This window comes from Sorex araneus, chromosome 4 (assembly GCF_027595985.1).
Source record: "Sorex araneus isolate mSorAra2 chromosome 4, mSorAra2.pri, whole genome shotgun sequence".
Classification (NCBI taxonomy): Eukaryota; Metazoa; Chordata; class Mammalia; order Eulipotyphla; family Soricidae; genus Sorex; species Sorex araneus.
The window spans coordinates 209369882-209392792 of record NC_073305.1 but is presented as its reverse complement, the minus strand read 5'-3'; the positions used below and the strand labels follow the sequence as shown (position 1 = coordinate 209392792).

The 22911-nt window shown below is 41.1% G+C and overlaps 1 protein-coding gene across 1 annotated transcript in view; it reads left to right on the top strand.

The window, feature by feature from the left end:
* The window catches only part of DNAH3 (dynein axonemal heavy chain 3), a 191524-nt gene that overhangs the window by 97025 nt on the left and 71588 nt on the right, over window positions 1–22911 (top strand). Inside the window, exons 37-40 of the mRNA XM_055136793.1 lie at window positions 914–1014; window positions 4474–4579; window positions 6484–6613; window positions 15157–15402. Coding sequence (XP_054992768.1) covers window positions 914–1014; window positions 4474–4579; window positions 6484–6613; window positions 15157–15402 — 583 coding nt within the window. The remainder of the gene's footprint in view (window positions 1–913; window positions 1015–4473; window positions 4580–6483; window positions 6614–15156; window positions 15403–22911) is intronic.

Genomic DNA, 22911 nt, shown 5'->3' with positions numbered 1-22911 from the left:
GACTCCAAGGCTCCGTGTTTGTGCTTCTTACAGAGATGCCTGTTAGACACCAGGACTCCTCATAGTCTTTCCTTCCATTCCAGATGGAATTTATAGATGGTTCCTATCAATCTAGACCTGGATGAGTCCATGAGAGATTCCAAAAGATATATTATGGGGAAGTAGCAAATTAAACAGGATAAAGGTGTACAATTAAGTTCTACGTTTGACACTGAGGAATGCACCATGAATTCTGGAGTGATTGGTGACTTCCCCATCCTACATCAAAGGCTGCAAATCAGCGACGAGTTTCTGATATTCCCATTTAAAATTATAGTCTGCCTTTCCCCTCACCCCACCCCCCAAAATATAAAATTTACCTGATCTTGACTTCTACAGTCCATGCTTCTCCTTTATTTTTCTTGAAAGTATTTTGATTTTTTAAAAATATATTTATCATCATCAGGGCTGGAGCAATAGCACAGTGGTAGGGCATTCACCTTTCATGCAGCCGACCCGTGTTCGATTCCTCCACCCCTCTCGGAGAACCCGGCAAGCTACCGAGAGTGTCGTGCCCGCACAGCAGAGCCTGGCAAGCTACCTGTGGCATATTCGATATGCCAAAACCAGTAACAATAAGTCTCACATTGAGAGACATTACTGGTGCCCGCTCGAACAAATCGATCGATGAACAATGGGATGACAGTGACAGTGACAGATATTTATCATCTGTTCCACCTGGCAAAATGTAAGCTCCAAGAGAATAAGGATTTTTTTTTCTGTTTTAATGTATGGACCTAGAACAGTGTCTGGCACATAGTATGTGCTCAAGATATTTGTTAATTGAATTCAAAGCCCCTCCGTCTGTCCTGAGGCTGTACACACTTGCAGGTGGAATTTACTTCTTTCTCAGGCCTCTGCTTTGCACTTTCAGCTGTGTTTGATGAGTGGCGAGATTATACAGATGAGCCCCAAGATGAGTCTGATCTTTGAGCCAGCGGACCTGGAGCAGGCTTCCCCAGCCACTGTGAGCAGGTCAGTGACTGATTTCCAGTCTCTCGCCAGGAAAATTCTGGCTTTCTAGCACGAACCCCAAGCAGAGAAATCACTCTGAAAATCCACAGATGTGATTAAGCCCTAGAAGATGGCTTCCATTATTTGTTGTAGCTTAGTTTTGTCAGAAAACGAACACACACACACACACACACACACACACACACACACACACACACACACACACTGCTGATTGGAGCCCCAAATCAGGCAAGTACTTTGAAAAAGAGTTCGATGTTTTGAGCTGAAGAGAGAGAGCTCAAGTGGTAGGGTCATGCCCAACCTGTGCAAAGCCCTGGGTTTTATCTATAGCCCCAATAAAAAAGGAATAGTTTAATGTTTTCTCCTAAAACGTAATGCTCCAATTAGTTACAACCCAGCAATTTTGCTCCTAAATATCTGCACCAATCAAACTTTTCCTCATGTGCAACAGGAGGCATGTGCTAGATATTCATTCAAATGGGCATGGTTCACAAGAAGTACTTGGAAAAAAAAGTACTTGGAAGCCAATTAAATGCCTATTAAGGGATCAGTGCAAAGAAGTCACAAATTATAATACACACATATATATATTGCACTTAAAACAGTGAAATGTACTAACATGCAACTGTATGGGTTCATCGATTTGCTCGTGCGGACACCAGTAATGTCTCCATTGTGAGACTTGTTGTTACTGTTTTTAGCATATCGAATACGCCACGGGGAGCTTGCCAAGCTCTGCCGTGTGGTGCGGGCGGGATACTCGCGGTAGCTTGCCAGGCTAACACACACACAAAACCACCTCTAAGATCTAGGTCACCCAAATGTTCAGAATGTGAGGTGGTCACTGACCTGCGGGTCCCAAGGCATGACAGCCCTCTGCAATCTTGCGAAAGCAACTGTATGGGTACATCTTACAAAATTAAAGATAAAAATTTTCACAATATTGTATATAAAAAGAAGCTTAGTATACTACATGTGGCATACTTTCCTCCCCTGTTAAATTGTTAAAAGCAAATAAAATAAGTATGCATAAAATTTAGAAACCTACAGAAATGCTATACACACATTCTAGAAGAAAATAATTTAAGGGGCAGATGAATCCAGAATCCAGATTCAGATAAGGAAAGCCAAGAGGTTAGTGTACCCCCGCCCAAGACCTAAATGAGGCAAAACTATCCTTGTCCTATAACCTAAACAACAATTTGTCCTCAGTTTATCCTTCATTCCCCCCCAAAGCCTTAAAGACACAAATATTCTTCACATTTTGTCTGGGTAGAAAAGTCTAACTCTTATCTAATTTACGTTTGCAGATTGACAGGGTGTGTCTAAGGAGATCAGAGAGGATAATAAAATGGAGAGGATTTTATTATTCCTTCTGGCACTCATTAGTCTTCATCCCACCCTTTCTTCCTAGTTCTTTCCCTATAAAACCTGTTCTTGCGACTGCAGAACAAGATGGCCCCATGAGGCCGAGAGGCTGCCAACTCCCACCCTGCCCTCTTGTCAGTAAAGCTTTCTCAGTCTCATTTGATTGGATCCCAGGTGGCAATAGAATTTGATTTCTTTTTTTTTTTTCTTTTTGGGTCACATCCGGCAATGCACAGGGGTTACTCCTGGCTCATGCTTTCAGGAATCACTCCTGGCAGTTCTCGGGGGACCATATGGGATGCTGGGAATTGAACCTGGGTTGACCGTGTGCAAGGCAAATGCCCTACCCGCTGTGCTATCGCTCCAGCCCCATAGAATTTGATCTCTGTTGGTTACAGTGGACAGCGGAGGAACCAGATAGTTCGATGGCATTTATTGTCAAGATTCTAGATTCTGGGGCCAGAAAGATAGTACAGGAGGTAAGGTGCTTGCTTTGCATGCAGTCGATTCTATTTCAAACCCTTATACCATACTTAGCCCCCCACCCTGAGCTCTACTAGGAGGTTACTCCTGTACACATAACACTGCCAGGTATGATCCAAGCCCCCCCCCCCCACCTACCAATAAACAGTTTCAAAAGATTCTAGATTCTGCCTGGGTGGTAGGTTCACTTATTACAATAATGTAATGAGAAAACCAATGAACCAAGAAAGGCTATGCACGGGCTAATAATAAGTGTGCTGATGGTTTATAATTAATCCAGCCCTCTTCATGAATTTCACAAAAAAAACCTTTCACACAAAATAACGTAATTGCTAATTCCCAAAGACTGTGTGAGGGGAGTAGAAACAATCTTGGCGAGTTAGTCCAACTTGTGTTCCCACTTGGGGATTAGTTTGCTAACTATGTGGATCTCAGCATTCTAAATCACTCTGTTTTATGTCTAAAATAGACCATAAAGAGAAAAATTTAGAATTGAGAGCTGTTTTGGCCAAACATAGTTCCCTAGATGCAGTAGGTACTCAGTAAATGGTAGTTAATATTAGGAACAAACAGAAGAACACTCACAACAATAACAAAAATACATATGATACATAAAATATTGCATGACATGGGTATTTGGAATCCTAGCAATATAATTCCCATTGAGAATTATATTTAACACATCTTTAGATGTGTTGAGAATTACAATAGCACTGTAGCACTGCACTGTCATCCCATTATTCATTGATTTGCTCGAGTGGGCACCAGTAACATCTCCATTGTGAGACTTGTTGTTACTGTTTTTGGCATATTGAATACGCCACGGGGAGCGTGCCAGGCTCTGCCGTGCAGGTGGGGTACTCTCGGTAGCATGCTGGGCTTTCTGAGAGGGACAGAGGAATCGAACCCCAGTCAGCCGCGTGCAAGGCAAATGCCCTACCAGCTGTGCTATCATATAAAATATATATGTTATATAAAAATATACATTTTTATATGATATATAAAGTATATATCATATAAAATATATATAAAATACAAACACCCTACCCGCTGTGCTATTGCTCCAGCCCGAGAATTATAATAAAGTATTTATTTATATAAAAATTTATGTAAATGTATTTGTGATTCTGTGTACCCATTACAACATTTTTAAAAGTATTCTTCAAATTGCAGACAAGAGCATAGAGGTCATCAGAGACACCTTACTGGGCACAGAGTAATAGTACCGCGGGCAGGGTCTTGCCTTGCCTGCAGCTGTCCCAGGTTCTTTCCTCAGCACCACAGGTGCCCTGCCGAGAGTGAACTCTGAGCACTGCTGGGTGTGGCCAAAAATAACCCCAAAAGACACCTTATCCGGGGTCATTCAGCTCGTAGGATCTGGGGCTAAGATTTAAAACCAAATCACTCTGACTCCCGGGACGCACCTGTTCCCAGAGACCCCAACCCTTTTGTGGCAGAATCAAGGCATCTTCACCTGTGCCAGGAGCTGGCGGGCATCTGTGCCCTGATCCAAGCTCCAGCCCTGGCCCTGACCTCGCTCTCCCCTCACCGCGCTGTGCTTGAGGGTCCTGCTGTGGCCCCGGCTGATCCCCTGTTCATGCTCGCCAGGTGTGGGATGATCTACATGGAGCCCCACCAGCTGGGGTGGAGACCCCTGAAGGACTCGTACATGGACACGCTGCCGCCCAACCTCACTGACGAGCACAGGGAGCTGGTGAGTGCCTCGACGGCTTTTCCTTTCGGCCCCTCGCTGGGTCCCTACTCTCAATAACTGTGTAACCACCCCCCCCTCGTAATTCCAAGAAGCAAAAAGAGGCAAGGAATTGCCTGCTTCTTCTATTTTGTTTCCTGCTCTTTTTGCCACTTTCTTCTTTATGTGGGTGGCTTAGTCAATGTCTCTGTCCTCATCCCCCTTCTTCCCTCCTTGGGGCCCCAGGGGAGTATGCCGGTGCTGGAGGGAAGTGCTATATGATAACTGAATGGAACCCCTTTCGCCACATGCCCTCCCGACCATGCCCATGCCCCCACAATGTTCTCTAACTTAGAGACTCTGTGCCCCCCACTCTTAGAGTTAGAATTGGAACCCAGTTAGAAACGCTCTCATTGCAGCTGCTAACTTGCCCTTTCCCTATTCCCTTCCTAAGAGGGGCATGAGTAGTCAGAGTTGGTCTGAACCAGACCTTATTCCCTTATGGTACCTCTTGCCCTTCCCTAGATATTACTAGTGTTCTCTAGGAAAGTTTTGCACGGAAAGAGCCAAGAAGAGTTATACTCTTTTCCCCTCTGTGCACATCCCCTGTATGAGACAGTAGAGCAGGGCAACCCCGTTTTTTTTTTTTTTGAAGGCATATATCTACATGCACACAGACAGTATTAACATGTACACAGACACAGGCACGTGTGCTCTCAGGCCCAGTCAACACATGCAGAAAGCTTCCAAATCCTCACACAAGTAGAGGCATTCTTCACACAGTTTCACTCATCAGGTCCTCAGAGAAGGTGTGACCTGGCCCACTTTGTCACTTGTTCTCTTCAAGAGCACCTGCAGTTAGTAGATGCTCAAGAAATAGTTCTAGAATGAATGAATATGCCACATGTTTTCTCACGTACATTTATACATCCATATGCATATACTTATCACTGTATCACTGTCATCCCATTGCTCATCGATTTGCTCAAGCAGGCACCAGTAATGTCTCCATTGTGAGACTTGTTACTGTTTTTGGCATATCGAATACACCATGGGGAGCTTGTCAGGCTCTGCCATGCGGGCGAGATACTCTCAGTAGCTTGCTGGGCTCTCCGAGAGGGGCGGATGAATCAAGGTCAGCCACATGCAGGGCAAATGCCCTACCCGCTGTGCTATCGCTCCATCCCATACTTATACACATATTAATGTATTTAGTAAGGACTTGTCTATCATTGAAAAAAAAAAAGGGAACTGGGCTGGAGCAATAGTATAGCAGACGGGGTGCTTGCCTTGCACAGAGCCTACCCCAGTTCGAGCCCCAAGCAAGCCCCAGCACCTGATATGATCCTATGAACACTGCCAGGAGTGATCCCTGGGAACAGAGTGAGGAGTAAGCTCTGGGTATCTCTAGGAGTGGCCCAAAAACAAACCAAAAAGAGTGAATAGAATGACGAGCAGAGAGGAGAATCTCTATGCATATACATAAGCATATGTCCATTTATGTTTATAGGCACACACACGCATACGTGTGGGGAAACTAGAGAGTGACTCACGCACTTAGCTCTGGATTTCCTAGGGCCAGTTTAGATTAGTCCTGCCTTGCAAATTGGTGGTTTAGAATTCCTGAAATTCTAATTATTTTCCTAGAAACAGAATCAGAGGTGGTGACTGGATCCTAGAAATTATTTAATGGCTCCTGATCCACAGTAGTTCTGGGTATCCTGCTAGAAGCGGTGGAGTAGGAGGGGCTGGGGGCTGCACAGCCCAGTGGGAGTGGGGGCGAGGGACTTTCCCAGGATCCCCACACTCAAAAGCAATCAGCAGTTTTACAAGTGTCCTTGCCCTCAACCTAGCCCCTAAGGAAGACCAGGCTCTTGGTTCTGAGCTCAACTTTTGAACACGTTTGAAATCTCACCTTCTACTCTCAGGTCAATGACATGTTTATGTGGCTTGTCCAGCCCTCCCTGGAATTCATTCGCCATCACTGTAAATCAGTGGTCCAAACATCCCCCATCCATCTCACCTTCTCGATGATGAGGCTGTACTCTTGTCTGTTCGGTAAGTGCTCCCTGCCATTCTCAAGCAGTGGGGGCTGGGATATGTCTGAGTGGTAGGATATTAGAGAATGACCAGGAAAATGAGCCCAAACCAGGCAGGAAGAGGGGAAAAAAGAAAACTTAGAGCGGAAATTAATGAGCTGGAATCCCATAAAACAATCCAAATGATCAATGAAACCAAGGAGACATCACAACAGGAAACACAGACATTCAGAGATCATCAGAGATCACTTTGAGAATCTTTATGCCACAAAACAAGAGAACTTTGAAGAAATGTATAAATTTCTATAATCTCCCAAGGCTGACCAAGATTGGAATATCTGAACAGAAAGAGGGAGGGAAGGGAGGGAGGGAGGGAATGAGTCAGCCTAGAGTTTTCAGCCCGAAGACCAGTGTACCAGGGAATTTCATCAGCTTGTCCTCTCTTCCAGACCAGCTGTGAAACCATGAAGCAGAGCAATTTATATGGCGGGGCTATGGGATGTGGCATGACTGGGCTTTCAGCAGTCTGCGGGGTGGCTACCCACCCCTGTCTGAGAAGGCCCCAGAGTTTTCAGTGTCCCTGTGTGAGTTTCATTGACTTGACCTCTCTTTCAAGATTAGTCGTGAAGCTATGAAACTGGGCCATGTATACAGTGGAGGTGGTGGCTGTCACAATTGTTTAGTAAGAAATAACATATTTAAAAATCACTGTCACTGTCATCCCGTTGCTCATCGATTTGTTCGAGCGGGCGCCAGTAACGTCTCTCATTGTGAGACATTGTTACTGTTTTTGGCATATCGAATACGCCACAGGTAGCTTACCAGGCTCTGCCGTGCGGGCGCAATACTCTCGGTAGCTTGCCAGGCTCTCCGTGAGGGACAGAGGAATCAAACACGAGTCCCCAAATGAAAGGCGAAAGCCCTACCACTGTGCTATCGCTCCAGCCCCTTTAAAAATGAAAAAAGAAATAACATCTTTTGGGGCTGGAGCGATAGCACAGCGGGTAGGGTGTTTACCTTGCACTCGGCTGACCCAGGTTCAATTCCCAGCATCCCTGAGCACCCCAGGGGTAACTTCTGAATGCAAAGCCAGGAGTAACCCCTGTGCATCACCGGGTGTGGCCCAAAAAGGAAAACAAAAAAGAAATAACATCTTTTTTCTATTTCTGCAATTGTTTATTCACCAAAGCATGGATATTAATTTTATCCCCATAATAATACTCCTACCCATAATTAATTTTGTGGGTGCTTGTTTTATTTTATGAACTGTAATTCAACACTATGATTATTTATTTCATTGCTTCAATGATTTGGCCATTGGGAGTTTACCCAGGTTGGTGAGGTGTTTGTTTGTGGGTTTTTTTTTTTTGGGGGGGTGTTGTTCTTTTAAAGGATATCTTCATCCTTTTTCAAGTACTTTTTATTTTTTGGCACCGTAGGATAGGATTGATATTCCAGCTATATCTTATATTCTTCCTGACTTAATCTTATATGCAGATACTTCTCTAGACAGCTCTGATTCTTTATATTGAAGAGTGGTCTAAATATATGTGATTTAGAAATCAAAATATGGGTGTTGTTACTGAAGAGGAACTCTAAATACTTTCACATGCTCCTGGAAGCAGAAAACACTGACAGAGCAAAAATTCTTAGTCAAAGAATGATTAAGACTGGGCAAAGTCAAGTCATTAAAAATAATAGACTCCCAAGAAACCCTGGGTAACTCAATGGCCAGTGTAGGGAAAAAATGGGAAAAGGAGGGGGCCCAAAGGAAGAGTGGAGCAGATGGGGGGAAAGAACTTTATTCTAATATCAGAGTTATTATTTTAAATCTTATCAGAGAGAGGGACACATATTATAGCTTCTTATTACTTAAGATACCAAGGAGCTGACATATCAATATTACCTGGGAGCTCATTAGAAAAGGAGGATCTTGAACCCTTCCCAAGATCTGCTGAGCCAGAATTATGTAATTTTACAAATCTCCTGCTGACCCAAATGCACATCTTGTCCATGCTATGTGACCCAGGGCCTCTGCAAGCTTTGTGTCCTCTTTAAAAGATAGAGAAAGGGGATGGAGTGATAGCACAGCAAGTAGGGTGTTTGCCTCGCATGCGGCCGACCCAGGTTTGATTCCCAGCATCCCATATGGTGCCCTGAGCACCACCAGGAGTAATTCCTGAGTGCAGAGCCAGGAGTGACCCCTGTGCATCGCCGGTTGTGACCCCAAAAGGAAAAAAAAGGATGGAGAAATTGTTCCTGGTTTTATAGGTTCTTGGGTAAGTTAAAATTTAAAGATGCAGATGGTTGGATTGAGAAAGCCAGGAAGATGGTAGGGAAGGAAGAACCAGGAATCAGTCTTCCCCACCTAGACAACAGTGATGCTAGAAGATCTGATGTAATTATTTTAGAATTCTGGGATCTATTCCTGGGCTTGTGGCTTCCAGAGGAATGGGTACACCACACGATAAGGTGAGTACCTGTGCATGTCAGCCCTATGAACTGGTAGTGGCTACCCTTGCTCCCTCCTAACTCCTTTCAAGGGCAAATACATAGGCCATACAGGAGCTCTGGAACTAGCTAGAAGACACCTTGCAGAAGACTTCTTGAATCAGTGATCTGGTTGCAGCCAGTAGCTTCCAAAGGCTGAGGCAGTGACCGACAGAGGCATAGACTTCTATTGTTTCACCTCAGCTCCAGGTTGAAAGCCCCTCCCAGATAATCCCTTTGCTGCTAAGACAACTTCCAGAACGTTCAAAGGGCCAGCATCTTCCGTCTCTGTTCTTTCCTTTTCCTAGTTTGCTCCTTTCAGGAAGCAGAAGTTTAAGGAATATGACATTCGAAAATGATCACATGTATGAAGAAATTCAGCATGACCTTACCAGGTATACACAGAGAAAGGCACAGCCTGATAAAAACACAAAAAGAAGTCCTTCAGTATACACCTTGGGCTGATCTCTAGGAGAGACAGAGCAGCGAGCACAAAACAAAGCAGCAACTGATGCAGAAAGTAGGGGGAAACTTGACTTCAGATATTTCATTTTCAACCAAAACATACAGAGCATAAAAGAAGCAGGAAAGTATAGATTATTCAAAATAAAAATAAATAACCATCAAAAACTGTTCTGGAGGAAGAACAGATGGTGAATTACTAGATAAAGACTTTAAAACAACTATTACAGATATTTAAAGAACCATAAGGAAGCAAAGGACGACAAAAGGAAAGCTAAGAAAATTGGGGGAAATGGTACAGCAGATAAGGTGCTTGCCTTAGTTGGGTGGAGAAGGGACGAACCACTAAGTAAAGGATGGTTGGAGGGATTGCTCTGGATGGGGAAATGCGTGCTGAAAGTAGACTAAGGATCAAACATGATGCCCTCTTAGTAACTGTATTGCAAATCGTAATGCCCAAAAGCAGACAGAGAGAGTATGGGTGGAGAGATGGGTGTACCATCATTGTATGACTGAAACTTAATCATGAAAGTTTGGAACTATATCATGGTGATTCAATAAAAAAGTAAGAGAGAGCGAGAGCAAGCAAGTGAGCGAGCGAGAGCGACAGAGAGATGCTTGTCTTGCACTCAACTGACTAGGGTTCTATCCCGGCATCCTACATGATTCCACCCTCCACCGCGCTCCCCTTCCAGCACCACCAGGAGTGATCTCTGGGCACAAAGCCAGCAATAAGCCCTGGGCATCTCTGAGTATAGTCCTAAATCCAAAAATTGGAAAAGAAAAAGGAAAGCTTGAGGCTGGAGAGATACAGGGCTTAAGAGCTTACGTCATGTGTGGCTGGCTCCACTTCTATCCCCAGTGCTGTCAGGTGTGTGCAGAGCCTGAGTGCAGAGCCAGGTGTAAGTACCCTGTCAGGTATGGCCCATATGATCCTCCCAAAGATTATGTCTGAATGAACTGGAAATACCATTAAGGACAGAGAGATCTCCAAGCCTGCTCAGATCAGGACTGGGTCTCCTCCACCCAGACCCCTCTTTTTTCAGTAGCTTGGCAGCCACTCCCACAAACTGCCCCCAGTGCCATGTAATCCCCTCAATGGCCAAGATCCAGACACTATAAAACAACGCTCTGGGAAGAGAGCGACTCAGTATCCTGCTCCATGCCTGGCTGTCTTCACCCGGGGCTCTCGGAGCAGGGCGGGTTGAATTTCCCTCCCCACCCTGAGCAGAGCCCCGGAAGCTGAAGACCTCCAGAACCCAGCCATAGCCAAGCTCAAGGCCCCTCTCCACACGTTCGGACAAGCCTCATACATGAAGAAACCCAGGTGTTCAGGACCCGGGGCTGAGATCTCCAAGCCTGCTCGGATTGGGTCTGGGCCTCGTCTGCCCAGATTCTCTGTTTTCCAGTAGCTAGGCGGTCACACCCACAAACTGCCCCCAGTACCGTGTAATTCCATCAACGGTCAAGATCCAGAGACTATAAAACAAAGCTCCAGGAAGTGTGCAACCGCTTTTGCGGCCACACAACTTCTTATAGCCTAGTTCTCCCTCTCAGAGAAACTGGCAAGGCACCGAGAGCATCCTGCCCGCACGGCAGAGCCTGGCAAGCTCTCCATGGTGTATTTGATATGCCAAATACAGTAACAATGATGGGTCTCATTCCCTTTACCCTGAAAGAGCCTCCAATGTGGCATCACTGGGAAGAATGAGTAAAGAGAGGCTGCTAAAATCTCAGGGCTGGGACGAATGGACACATTACTGGCACTCGCTCAAGAAAATTGATGATGAATAGGATGATAGTGGTAGTGATTAAGGACACAAAAATATAAGGAAACAAGAATGAAATTCTAGATCTGAAATGTATAATAACTGAAATGAAACATCACAAGAACCAAAAGATTGACTCAAACATGCTGAGGGAAATAAAAAATTGAAATTTTCAAGTTTTGGGTGTGTGTGAGGCTTTGTGGACCACACCCACCAGTGCTCAGGGGTACTCCTGGATCTGTGCTCAGGGGTGTCTTCTTGCAGTGCTTGGGGGACCATATGCCAAGGTACATGACTTGGGTACCAGGGATTGAAGCTGAACCAACTGTGTGAAAGACAAGCACCTTAACCCTATACTGTGTCTGTCACCCTAAATTACCCAGTCTGAAAACACAAACAAAAAGACTGAAGGAAGATAAACAGTTAAAGTGACTTGTGAGATATCAGACAGAGCAACATATTTTATATGCATTGTGGGAGTACCAGAAGTAAGAGTCAGAAGGGAACTGAGAATGTCTTTACAAAGAAGAGTGTAGAACTTCCAATCTTATTGAATACAAAAATATAAACATGTAAGAAGCTCAACAAATTCCAAGCGGGATGAATTAAACAAAAAAAAAAAAAGAAAGAAAAAAAAAGTAGGGGGTGGATTATGTGGGTAGAATGCACACCTTGTACACGACCAACCTGGGTTTGATCGCCGTCATCCCCTAAGGTATCCTGAGCCCTGCCTGGAGTGATCCCTGAGAGCAGTCAGGAGTAAGCCCCAAGCACTGTAAGATGTGACCCCCAAACAAACGAAACTCACAGCAAGATGCATCACAGAGGGGGCTGGAGCAATAGTATAGCGGGTAGGGTGTTTGCCTTACATGCGACCAACCCAGGTTCGATTCCCAGCATCCCATCTGGTCCCCCAAGCACCGCTTGAAGTAATTCCTGAGTGCATGAGCCCTGAGTAACCCCTGAGCATTGCCAGGTATGACCCAAAAAGAAAAGAAAAAAGATGCATCACAGGGGCAGGAGATAATACAGCAGTTCAATCTCTGGTAGCATCTGACCTCTTAAGCATCACCAGGTGTGACCGTGGAGGCCTCCAAACCTGACCAGAGTAGCTGCAGGGTACCACAGGGGCCAAGAAGCATCACGTTGAACTGCTAGTCTGGTTGGCCAAGGATCACTGGGAGTGAGCCCTGGGCCTCCTGAGCACTGCTTGGGGGTGGGAAGGCACATCCAACCCCTTAAAAAATGATGTATCATAATCAAACTGTAGAAAGACAGATGTAGACTCGTGAAAATATCAAGAGAGAACTGACTTGTCACATACCTGGAATGATCAATAAAATTATCACCAGATTTTTCATGAAAAAACAGACCATAGAAGAAAATAAGACAGACTGCTAAAAGAAATAAACTATTGGGACCAAGACATAGTACAGGGAGTAAGACGCTTACCTTGCATGTAGCTGACCCTAGTTCAGTTCCCCAGGAGCACTGCCAGGAGTAATCCCTGAGCACTGCTGAGTGTGACCCAAACCTCCACCCCTCATAAAAACAAGCACAGAAATTGCGCCAATCAAAAAATCCTATCATCAGCAAAATTGTCCTTCAAACTTGCCCTCGAGTAATTGGTTGTTTATTTATTTTTAAAAATATAGTGTCTGTGATCTAATATTTGCAGTAATCTGACAAAGTATAACACAAGAAAAATGTACAGGAGTAAAACAAGCTTTGCATGGTTGTTTAGAAGTGTGTTGCTTAGCAGGTAAAACTGGAGACAGCTCAGTGGTAATACTTGCCTTGAAGGCCTGAGGTCATGAGTTTGGCAGTTAACACCGTGCCCACCCCCCCATGCTCATTGTAAATTCCAGGGGTACTACTGTTTGCAGCCCCCACCAATACAAAATGTGCCCTCTCTGGTGCCCTGCAATCAAATGTGTGTGTGTGTCTGTGTGTCTGTGTGTGTGTGTTTGTGTGTGTGTGTGAGCACCCAAACCCTATGAAGTTTCTAGAAGAAAACATAGGAGAAAATCACAACACTGAATTTGGTGATGATTTCTCAGTTTCATGTCAACAGCATGGACAACGAAAGGAATAATGGACAAATTAGACTGCATGCCAACTCAGAGTTTCTGTGAGTTAAAAAAAATATATGATCAGTTTAGTACAAAGGTAACATCTGGAAGGGGAGAGAAATATGTGCTGATAAGGTATCTAATTAAAGGATTAATGTATAAAGTATATTGAGAATGCCTAAAATCAGAACATGGAAACCACTGATTCAATGCAAAGAAATAAATCTATGCTTCTCAGAAGAATAAATGCAAATTCCAATAAGGACAGAGAAAGAGGTTCATTATCACTAATCATTAAGAATGTGCAAATGCAAATTAAAATCACATGCGATACCACCTCACACCTTTAAGGATGACAGGTTTATAAGAAAAACAGTCGATGTGGAGAAATTGGAACTCTGTGGACCATTAGTGGGAATGCAAAATGAGAGAGCTACTGTGGAAATAGAAAAGTTTGCCAGTTCCTTAAAAAAAAAAACATGAAATATCATATGACTCAGCACTTCCACTTCTGGGTATATATAAGGAAATTGAAAGTGGGGACTGGAACATTCATATTCACAACAGTATTATTCACAGTTACAAAAAGATGGAATTGACACAAGTGTGCATCAATGAATTGATAAACAAAATGTTATATATATACATACAGTGGAAGGAAGCCTTTGGAAGGAATAAAATTCTGATACAAAAATATGATTTTATTTTAAGGTGCATCAAGAATGGTCAAATTTATAAAGATAATAGACTGTGTTTGCCAGGGGATGATGGAATAGAGCAATAAGGAGAGCTATTATATAATAAGTACAGTTTCAATTTTGCAAAACGACAGAGCTCTAGATAAGGTAGCAAAACAGTAATAAAAGAGTTAGTACTACCTAATGCATTTTAAAATGGGAAGCATGGTAGATTTTGTTTTATGAATATCTTTTTCCCCATTTTGTAGTGAAAGAACTGTGAGTTACAAAGTTATTGATAGTTGAGTTTTAGGCATATAATATTTCAACACCAATCCCACCATCAGTGTCAACTTCCTTACTCGAGTGTTCCCATACTTCCTCCCTATCCCCAACCCCCATTCTATCCCACTTTTTTTTTGAGTTAACTTTATAGTCATTTTATTGCTTCTCTCTTTTTTAAAAAAATTTTTTATTAGAGAATCACTGTGATGTACAGTTACAAACGTATGAACTTTTGTGTTTGTATTTCACTCATACAGTGATCGTTTACCCATCCCTCCACCAGTGCACATTCTCCTCCACCAATGATCCCAGTATCCCTCTCACCACCCCCACTCCATCCCCCACCAATTCCCTTTTGTTCTCTCTCATTTCCTATCCCACTTTCAACTTGACAGACACATTACAAAGTTTCAGTCTCGTTGAGTATGTGTTTTGGATATAGGGCTGTACCATTCACCCATATTACCAGTGTAACTGAAGCCCTGGTCTTAAAACAAAACTTTAGGGGGAAAAATGTGTATATGTGGACTCAGGCCAGGGATGTGACTCAGCAGTTGAGTGTATACACATCTTACATGCTTGAGGCCCTGCATACGATGTGTGACACTTCCAGATCACTCTGTGATCCTGATGCTACCACCACATCGAATATGTATGTGGATAGTGTATCTGGTCCGTGAAGGTCTCTCAGCCCTTCTGAATTATTTCCTGAGCCCCCCCCCCCCCGGCCATAACAAAACCCTTCAGCTTCCATTTATTTGTCGAGTTTTGCTGTTTTTTTCTAAGGTGTCCTTTCCTTGCTTTTAGATGAAATCATAGCAGCAAATGATGAGGAAAGTGAATATTTTGAAACCTTGACAAGTCAACAGATCTTTCTCTGGCTGCAAGGGCTGTTCCTCTTCGCCTTGGTGTGGACCGTGGCGGGCATCATCAACTCAGAAGGCAGAAAGAAATTTGACGTGTTTTTCCGCAACCTGATCATGGGTATGGACGACAACAACCCCAGACCCAAAAGTGTCAAACTCACCAAAAACAATATCTTTCCAGAAAGAGGTAATTGGATACCATTGTTATCTTTACTATAATAGTTTTGACTATATGTCCCAAACATATAACCAACATGTCTGGACCAAGTAAGGCTTTTTGTTAAAGTCAGGTAAGATTTTGTGACTTGCCTTAGGATGTTGGCTGGATATTGGTGACCCTGAAATCAGGATTTTCTAGGTTTCTTTAAACTGCTTTTTTAGTTGAATTTTTTTTTTGCAGGGTGCAAAAAATTTTTGAGGGAGCAAAAATCACCTATTATCCCATCAGTCAGTCAGGCATGAGACAGAATGAAAAATATAGTTGCTTTCCTTTTTCTTATTCCCATCCAAACCTGCTCTAAGCATTATCCTAGGGTTATGGTACTAATATGTCTTATCATTTTATCATTGTAATCTATTTAAATGTGTCTAGTTTTACTATATAGCATTATTTACAAAATGGTCACTTGAGTGATCTATATTTGTATTAATTTTGAATCTTCGTATTTTTGTATTTGGAATCACACCTGGATCTGCTTGCTAATTTCTCTTAGTTCATGTCTTGGGGGTGGGGGTGCTAATTTCTCTTAGGCCATGCTTGGGCGCCCATGCAGTGAGAAAATGCAGCCCAACCCTTTGAACTATCTCCATGGGTCATGTATAAAATAATTTACTACAATTTTTAAAAGATTTTTTTCTCTTAAGTAGTTTTACTCTTCAGGTTTTTTTTTAACCACCTAAAAAGTTTCTTTGTTACCTAAGAAGTAATACATTACTGAAATTTACCACCTAAGAAATAGAGAAAATGGTTTGTAGAGAAAATGTTAAAGTCAATTGGTGTGATCTCACTATCCAGAAGTAATTTCATATCTTCTTCCAGTTTTTCTATATTTTATACTAAAAATATTATGCTGTAATTTCCAATGGCTTTACTTTTTTTGTGACTATAAAAAAGTATATAAAAGTATATAAAGTAACTCCCAGTGGGGATGATAATATTGTATATATTGAGAAGTCTGGTTTACACAGATGCATCTGTTTGTCAAAATGTGAATATATTCAAGGCATGTGTATTGCATTGTAAAATTCATCAATAATAATAAATATTGAACAGTAATTGGTATATATGCTGAAGTGAAGTGAGAAGGAATAGAAATATGTCAGAAAGTAAGAGCATGCATGGATATACAGATGAACAAGTATAATAAAACATGTAAAAAGATATGGAAAACATAGAAGATGGGTATAGAAATGTTTACCTCTCTTTTAAAAAATAATTGTAATAGATTTCACTTTAGAGCAATTTTAGGCATTCAGAAAATTGAGCTGAAAGTGTAGTGTCCCTTTCTCCTTCCTCCAACTCCCTCTATTTTCCTGACTTTTAGCGTCTCGCATTAGTGTACATTAATTAGTTTATTTGTTACATCTGATAATGTCACATTTCCCTAAAAATCCATCGTAACATCTAGTCATCCTTCCCTTCCCTTAATGCCTGATAATCGGTTGCTATCCTAATTTTGTATTTTCCAGCATGTACTATACTTGGGATAATATAATTTGAAGTCTTTTTAATTGGCATATTGTGCTTAGTAGCAAGGACTTAAATTTCCTTCCTCTGGTTTTTTTGTCTTGATAGTTTATTTCCTATTGTAACTAAATCATACTCTGTTGCATGGCTATTCATCCACTCACCTATCAAAGAACATTTTAACTAATTGTTATTTTCTAAAAGTATGAATAAAGTTCTATGAACCTTCATGTATGGTTTTTGTGTGAACATCAGTTTTAAATTCATTTGGCAAATACCTGAATTTGTGATTACTAGATCCAAGAGTGCAACTGTGTTTATCTTTGTCAGAAACTACTGAACTGTCTTGCAAAATTCTTGCATCAAGTTGCATTCCCACCAGCAACAAATGAATAGCTTCTGTTGCTCTCTATCTGCATCAGCCTTTAATATTCTGGATATTTTGTATTCTAGCTAATTCTAACAGATGTGTTGTACTATCTTGTTTTAATTTGCAGTTTCCTCATGATGTGTGACATTGGCTATTTCTTTATAGTAGAGTCATTATTATACTCCTCAGCTTTGGTGAAATATCTTTTCGGATCTCATCCTTTTTCTAAATTGTGTTGTTCTCTTAATGAATTTTAAGTTTGTTGTGTATTTTGGACACAGGTCCCTTATTATATATATTTTGTAGGTATTTTCTCATAGATTGGGGCTTGTCTTTTCATTCTCCTAATAGTATCTTGTCGGGGTGGGAGAAGAGACAATACAGTGAGTAAGGGCTTACCTGGCACACAGCTACCCAGGTGATCCCCAGAATAACGTAAGTGTGAGCCAAGGGTGTGAATCTTGAACAACATTGTATGTGAGCCCCAAACACAAAAACAAAACCAACCAACTGAACAAAAATAATTTTTTCACGATCAAATTTTTTTAATTTTAATGAAGTCCAATTAAACAAATTTCGTATTCATCATGTCTTTTGTGCCTAAAAATTCATCCCCAAACCCCAAGTTTAGCTAGATTTTTTTCCTATATTATTTAGCTCTTAGGAGCTATGTGGCTTTCGTGTTTTACATTTGGGTCTACTGTCTATTTTGAATGACTCTTTGGAAATTATTAAGATCCATAACTCTTGGTTCTTATTCTCCTTCCCTTTTCCTACTTCTCCTTTCTCCTAGAAGACTACTTGTTCCAAGACCTGTTGGTGAAAGCCAGTTTTTCTTCCTCTAATTGTTTTACTCCTTTGCTTAAGATCACTTTTCTATGTATGTGTGGGCTATTTATGCCTCTCTGGTCTGTTCACTGATTTATTTATCTGTTCTTTGACCACTACAATACTGTTTTGCATCTGTAGAGATAGTACCAAGGTTAAGGCATTTGCTTTGCATGCAGCTTCTGCCCAAATATGGTTTGAATCCTTGCACTTCATGTGACTAAAAAAATTCTATCTTGCTTCTTATAATTTCATAATAAATCTTCAACCTGGCTATTGTTCATTCTCCATCTTTGTTATTCAATATAGTGTTAAGTATTATGATATTTTATCCTCCCATTTAAAATTTGTTTATCAATATCTATAAAATAACTTTTGGGGATTTTGCTTGGTAATATGTTGACTCTATAGAACAAGATGAGAAGGAATAGACCTCTTAAAATTTTGAGTCTTCCCTCTATGTGATCACAGATTGCATCTTCATAAATTAAATCTCCTTTGATTTCTTCAGCATTTAGAAGTTTTCCTCAGATGACTCATACACTTTTATTATATTTAAACCTAAATTCGTTTTCTTTATTTCTTATTTTTGAGGCTAATGGAAATAGCACTGCCTTTTCCATTTCAAATTCCAATTTTGAGTTTCTGCTATGTAAGAATGCAGTTGGCTTTTATGTATTAACTGTGTGATCGTACAATCTTGTTGCAATCACTTATAAAATTCCGAAAGTTTTTGTTGATTCTTTTGGGATTTCCTGCTTAGATAATCCTGTATCTACTAGCAAGGACAGTGTTATTTCTTCCTTTCTAATCTTTTGTTTGTTTCTTATCTTATTGTATTAGCTAGGACTTCCTGCATAATGTTGAAAAGGATAGTAAAATAACTTGTTCCCAGCCTTAAAGAGAAAGTACATAGTTCCTGATTCAAAATCTCATGTTACCTTATGTGTTTATCAAGTTAAGGAAGTTTGATTCTATTCCTAATTTACTAAAGGTTTTTAAGTGTGAATGATCAGTGAATGTTGTCAAATGCTTTTTTTCTGAATCTACCGATAGAATCATATGCTTTTTCTTCTTAAGCTTTTTGATGTGATAGGCTTTCTTTTTTTCTTTTTTTTAAATTTATTTTATTCTTTAATTAGTGAATCACCATGAGGGTACAGATACAGATTCACACATTTTCGAGCTTGTTTTTCCCTCATACAATGTTCACAAACACATCCCTCCACCAGTGCCCATTCTCCACCACCAATAAACCCAGTATCTCCCCCCACCCCCCAATCCCATCTTCCCCCCACCCCACCCTGCCTCTGTGGCAGGGTATTCCCTTTTGATCTCTCTATCTCCAATTGGGTGTTGTGGCTTGCAATTGATAGGTTTTCTTAATTGATCTTTAAATGCTGAAGTAGTCTTATGTGCTAGAGTAAATCCCACCTTGTGTCATATATTTTTTCTATTTATTTTGGATGTGATTGGCATATTGTGTGTGTGTGTGTGTGTGTGTGTGTGTGTGTGTGTGTAGATTTTGTTTTTTGTTTCTATGGCAGTGAAAGACAGTGATATATAATTTTCCTTTTTTTTTTTTTTTTGCCACACCTAAAAGTACTCAGGGATTTCTCCTGGGGGATCACTTCAAGCAGGACAAGGGGCAAGGGACCACATGGGATGCTGGCAATCAAACTTGGGTGGCTGCATGCAAGACAAATGCCTCACCTGCTGAACTATCACTCCAACACCAATTTTACTTTCTTATAATGTCTTTCATTTTGGTGTATGGGTAATGGTGACCTCATTGTATAATTTACATAATGTTCCCTTTGTTTTCTGTATTTTGGGAGATTTCAGATCATTGGTATCATTTCTTCCTTATATGTTTGGTAGAATTCATCTGTGTACACAAGTTAGCCTGTTTTAGAAGGTTATTAATTATTGATTTAATTTATTTAATTAACATTGAATTATTCACTTTATCTCTTTTTCTTTATGTGAGTCTGGTCCTTAAATACAGGGATTCATCTCTTTCATGTACATTATCAAATTCTTAATATCCATAGAATTACTAGTGATGCTTCCCCCTTTCATTCCTGATATTAATATTTTTTGTCTTCTATTTTGTTTTTGGTTGGTTTAGCTAGTAGTTTGTCAACCTTATTAAACTTCCCAAAAAAAGAACTTTTGATTTGTTCATTTTTCTCTGTTAATTTTCTGTTTCAGTATCATTTATCACTGTTCAATTTTTATTATTCCTTTCCTTCTGCTTATTTTTAATTTAATTTGCACTTTTTTCCAGTTTTCTGAGGCATAGAAACTTATTTAAAGTTATCTGCTTTTGCAATTTCTGTATTTCTTTAACTACATCTTACAGATTTTGAAAAGCTGTGTTTTCATTGATGTGTCGTACAAATATTTTAAAATTTTCTCTTATATTTTGTTGGCAGGAGTAGAGGGTATAGTTATTTAAAAATGCATTATTTAATTTCCAAGCATTTGGGGATTTTTAAGTATCTTTCTGTTATTGATTTCTAGTTTTAATGGCATAATAATCTGAAAACACACATTACATTATTTCTATTCCCTTAAAAATGTTGAAGTGTTTTTATGGCTCAGAATGTGGTTTATCTTGTTTGATATTTCATTCTGAGGAGAGCATATACTCCTACCATGAGATGAAATTATCTATAATGGCAAATTAGAGTCACATGTTTGACGATGGCACTGTTCAATTTAACAATACTCACCAGTGTTCTGCATGTCCTCTGTCAGTTATGACACATGGATATTCAAGTCTCCAGTTAGGGTATTGGGTGTTTTTGTTTCTTCTTGCATTTCTATCAGTTTTTCCTTGTGTATTTTGGTCTTCGGTTCACATTTGATGTATGAAAATGTATCTAATTCAATTTCTTCTGTAAATTAGAAGAGTTAGCTTTTTATACGTAGTGGTTATTTGCTTTTCACATGCTCTTATTTGCCTGCTATATTCTTGAATGTTCCATTGTAGGTTTTGAATTTGGGGTGTCCTCCTAGGCAGTATTCAGGGCACTCTGAGCCACACCCCCCTCCCCCCGAGTGATAGATGTCCCAGTTGTGCTGGCAGGATGGTTCAATGCTCAGTACTGGGGCCACTTGGCTATCTGGGCAATATTTGGGATCTGGGGAATATAATGTGCTGGGGATCAAACCTGGGGTCTCATGCATGCCAGGCATGCACGCCAGCTCCTTTAACTATCTCTCCAATCCAGCTTTATAGAAATTTTTTTTAAAACCCGTGTCTAGATGTAGACTTCCTTTTATCTATATACCCTGAAACATGGTGAATCTTTTTGGATAGCAAAGGATAGCTTTTCCTTCTGGGTTTAGTACCTACCATTTCCTCTTTCCTTGTTTGTGTATTTTTATCCTTTTAAGAAAGACTTCTTATTGTAAGGGCTGGAGTGATAGTACAGCGGGTAGGGCGTTTGCCTTGCACGCAGCCCACCCAGATTCTACTCGCAGCATCCCATAGGGTCCCCCAAGCACTGCCAGAAGTAATTCTGAGCATGGATGGGTGTCACCTCCCCCCCGCCGCAAAAGAAAAAAAGAAGACCTTACATTTTCATCTTAGTCACCAGTAACTTAAATCATGCTTTTGCTGTCGAGAATGATTTTAAGTTTGCTATTGTGCCCTTTGCTTGCTTGCTGCTGTTTTATCAGGCTGTGGCTTCAACGTGTCAGGACTTGAGTTCTGGTTCCCCTACCTACTAGTTCACTCTGTGTTTTTTAACTCCTGTCAGCATCCTCAGTCACACAATGGGAATAACAATAAGAGTAAACATCCATGGCGTTCGTGTAAGAATTTAAATGCATTGATACATGTCAAAACATTTAGAGCAAGATATATAGAAAATATTAAATATTAGCAACTTCTAAGACTGGGAAGATGGGTCAGTGGTCTAGATTGCAAGCCTTGCATGCAGAAGGACGAGGTTTGGTCCCTGTTACTGCATGGTGTCTTGGGCTCCCCTGGGAGCAACCCCCCCTCCCCATGCTGAGCCAGGAATAGTACTTGAGCATTGCCAGATGTGGCCTCAAAACAAATATATATTTAAACAAATAGCAATTTTTATCATTGCATTTATCTGTTCAACCATCTTTTTTGTTTGTTTTTGGGCCACACCTGGTGATGTTAAGGGATTACTTCTGGCTCTGCTGGAATTACTCCTGGTGGTGCTTGAGGAGGGTGGAGCACATAGAATCCCAGGGATCACACCCAGGACGACTGTATGCAAGACAAATGTCCTGCCTGCTGTACTGTTGCTCTGACCCCCGTCCATTTCTTTCAAATCTTATTTTGTCTCCTCTTTTTAACCTACTTTCTCCTTAAATCTTTCCCTTTTCTATTTCATGTAAATAGGATTTTTTTATACCCTATTTAAGATGCCAAACACTTTCTGAAATTGGGTTTCAAGTTCTGCACTAAACAAGGTTCAGAAGTGTCTGGCAGTTCCACCAATAATTTTGGTTTGTTTAATAATGACATTTTATTATAACACTAATGGGGGGTGGAGGAGCTGCATTTTAGCCAGGAACACCACACATGTGGCACTTAAACCTTCTCGATTATTTCTACTTGGGTTTCTCCCCAGGCACTCTGGTTTCCTCCTCTATCCCCCAAATATGCAGGCAGTGAAGATATTCATGGGCGTGTCTCAGTCGTCCCAGCTTGACTAAGTGTGGCATGTGTGCATTGTGCCCTATGGAAACTGTATCCTGTCGAGGGTTGGGCCCTGCCACTTGTGACCCTGAATTGGAATGAGTAGGTGGGGAAATAAACA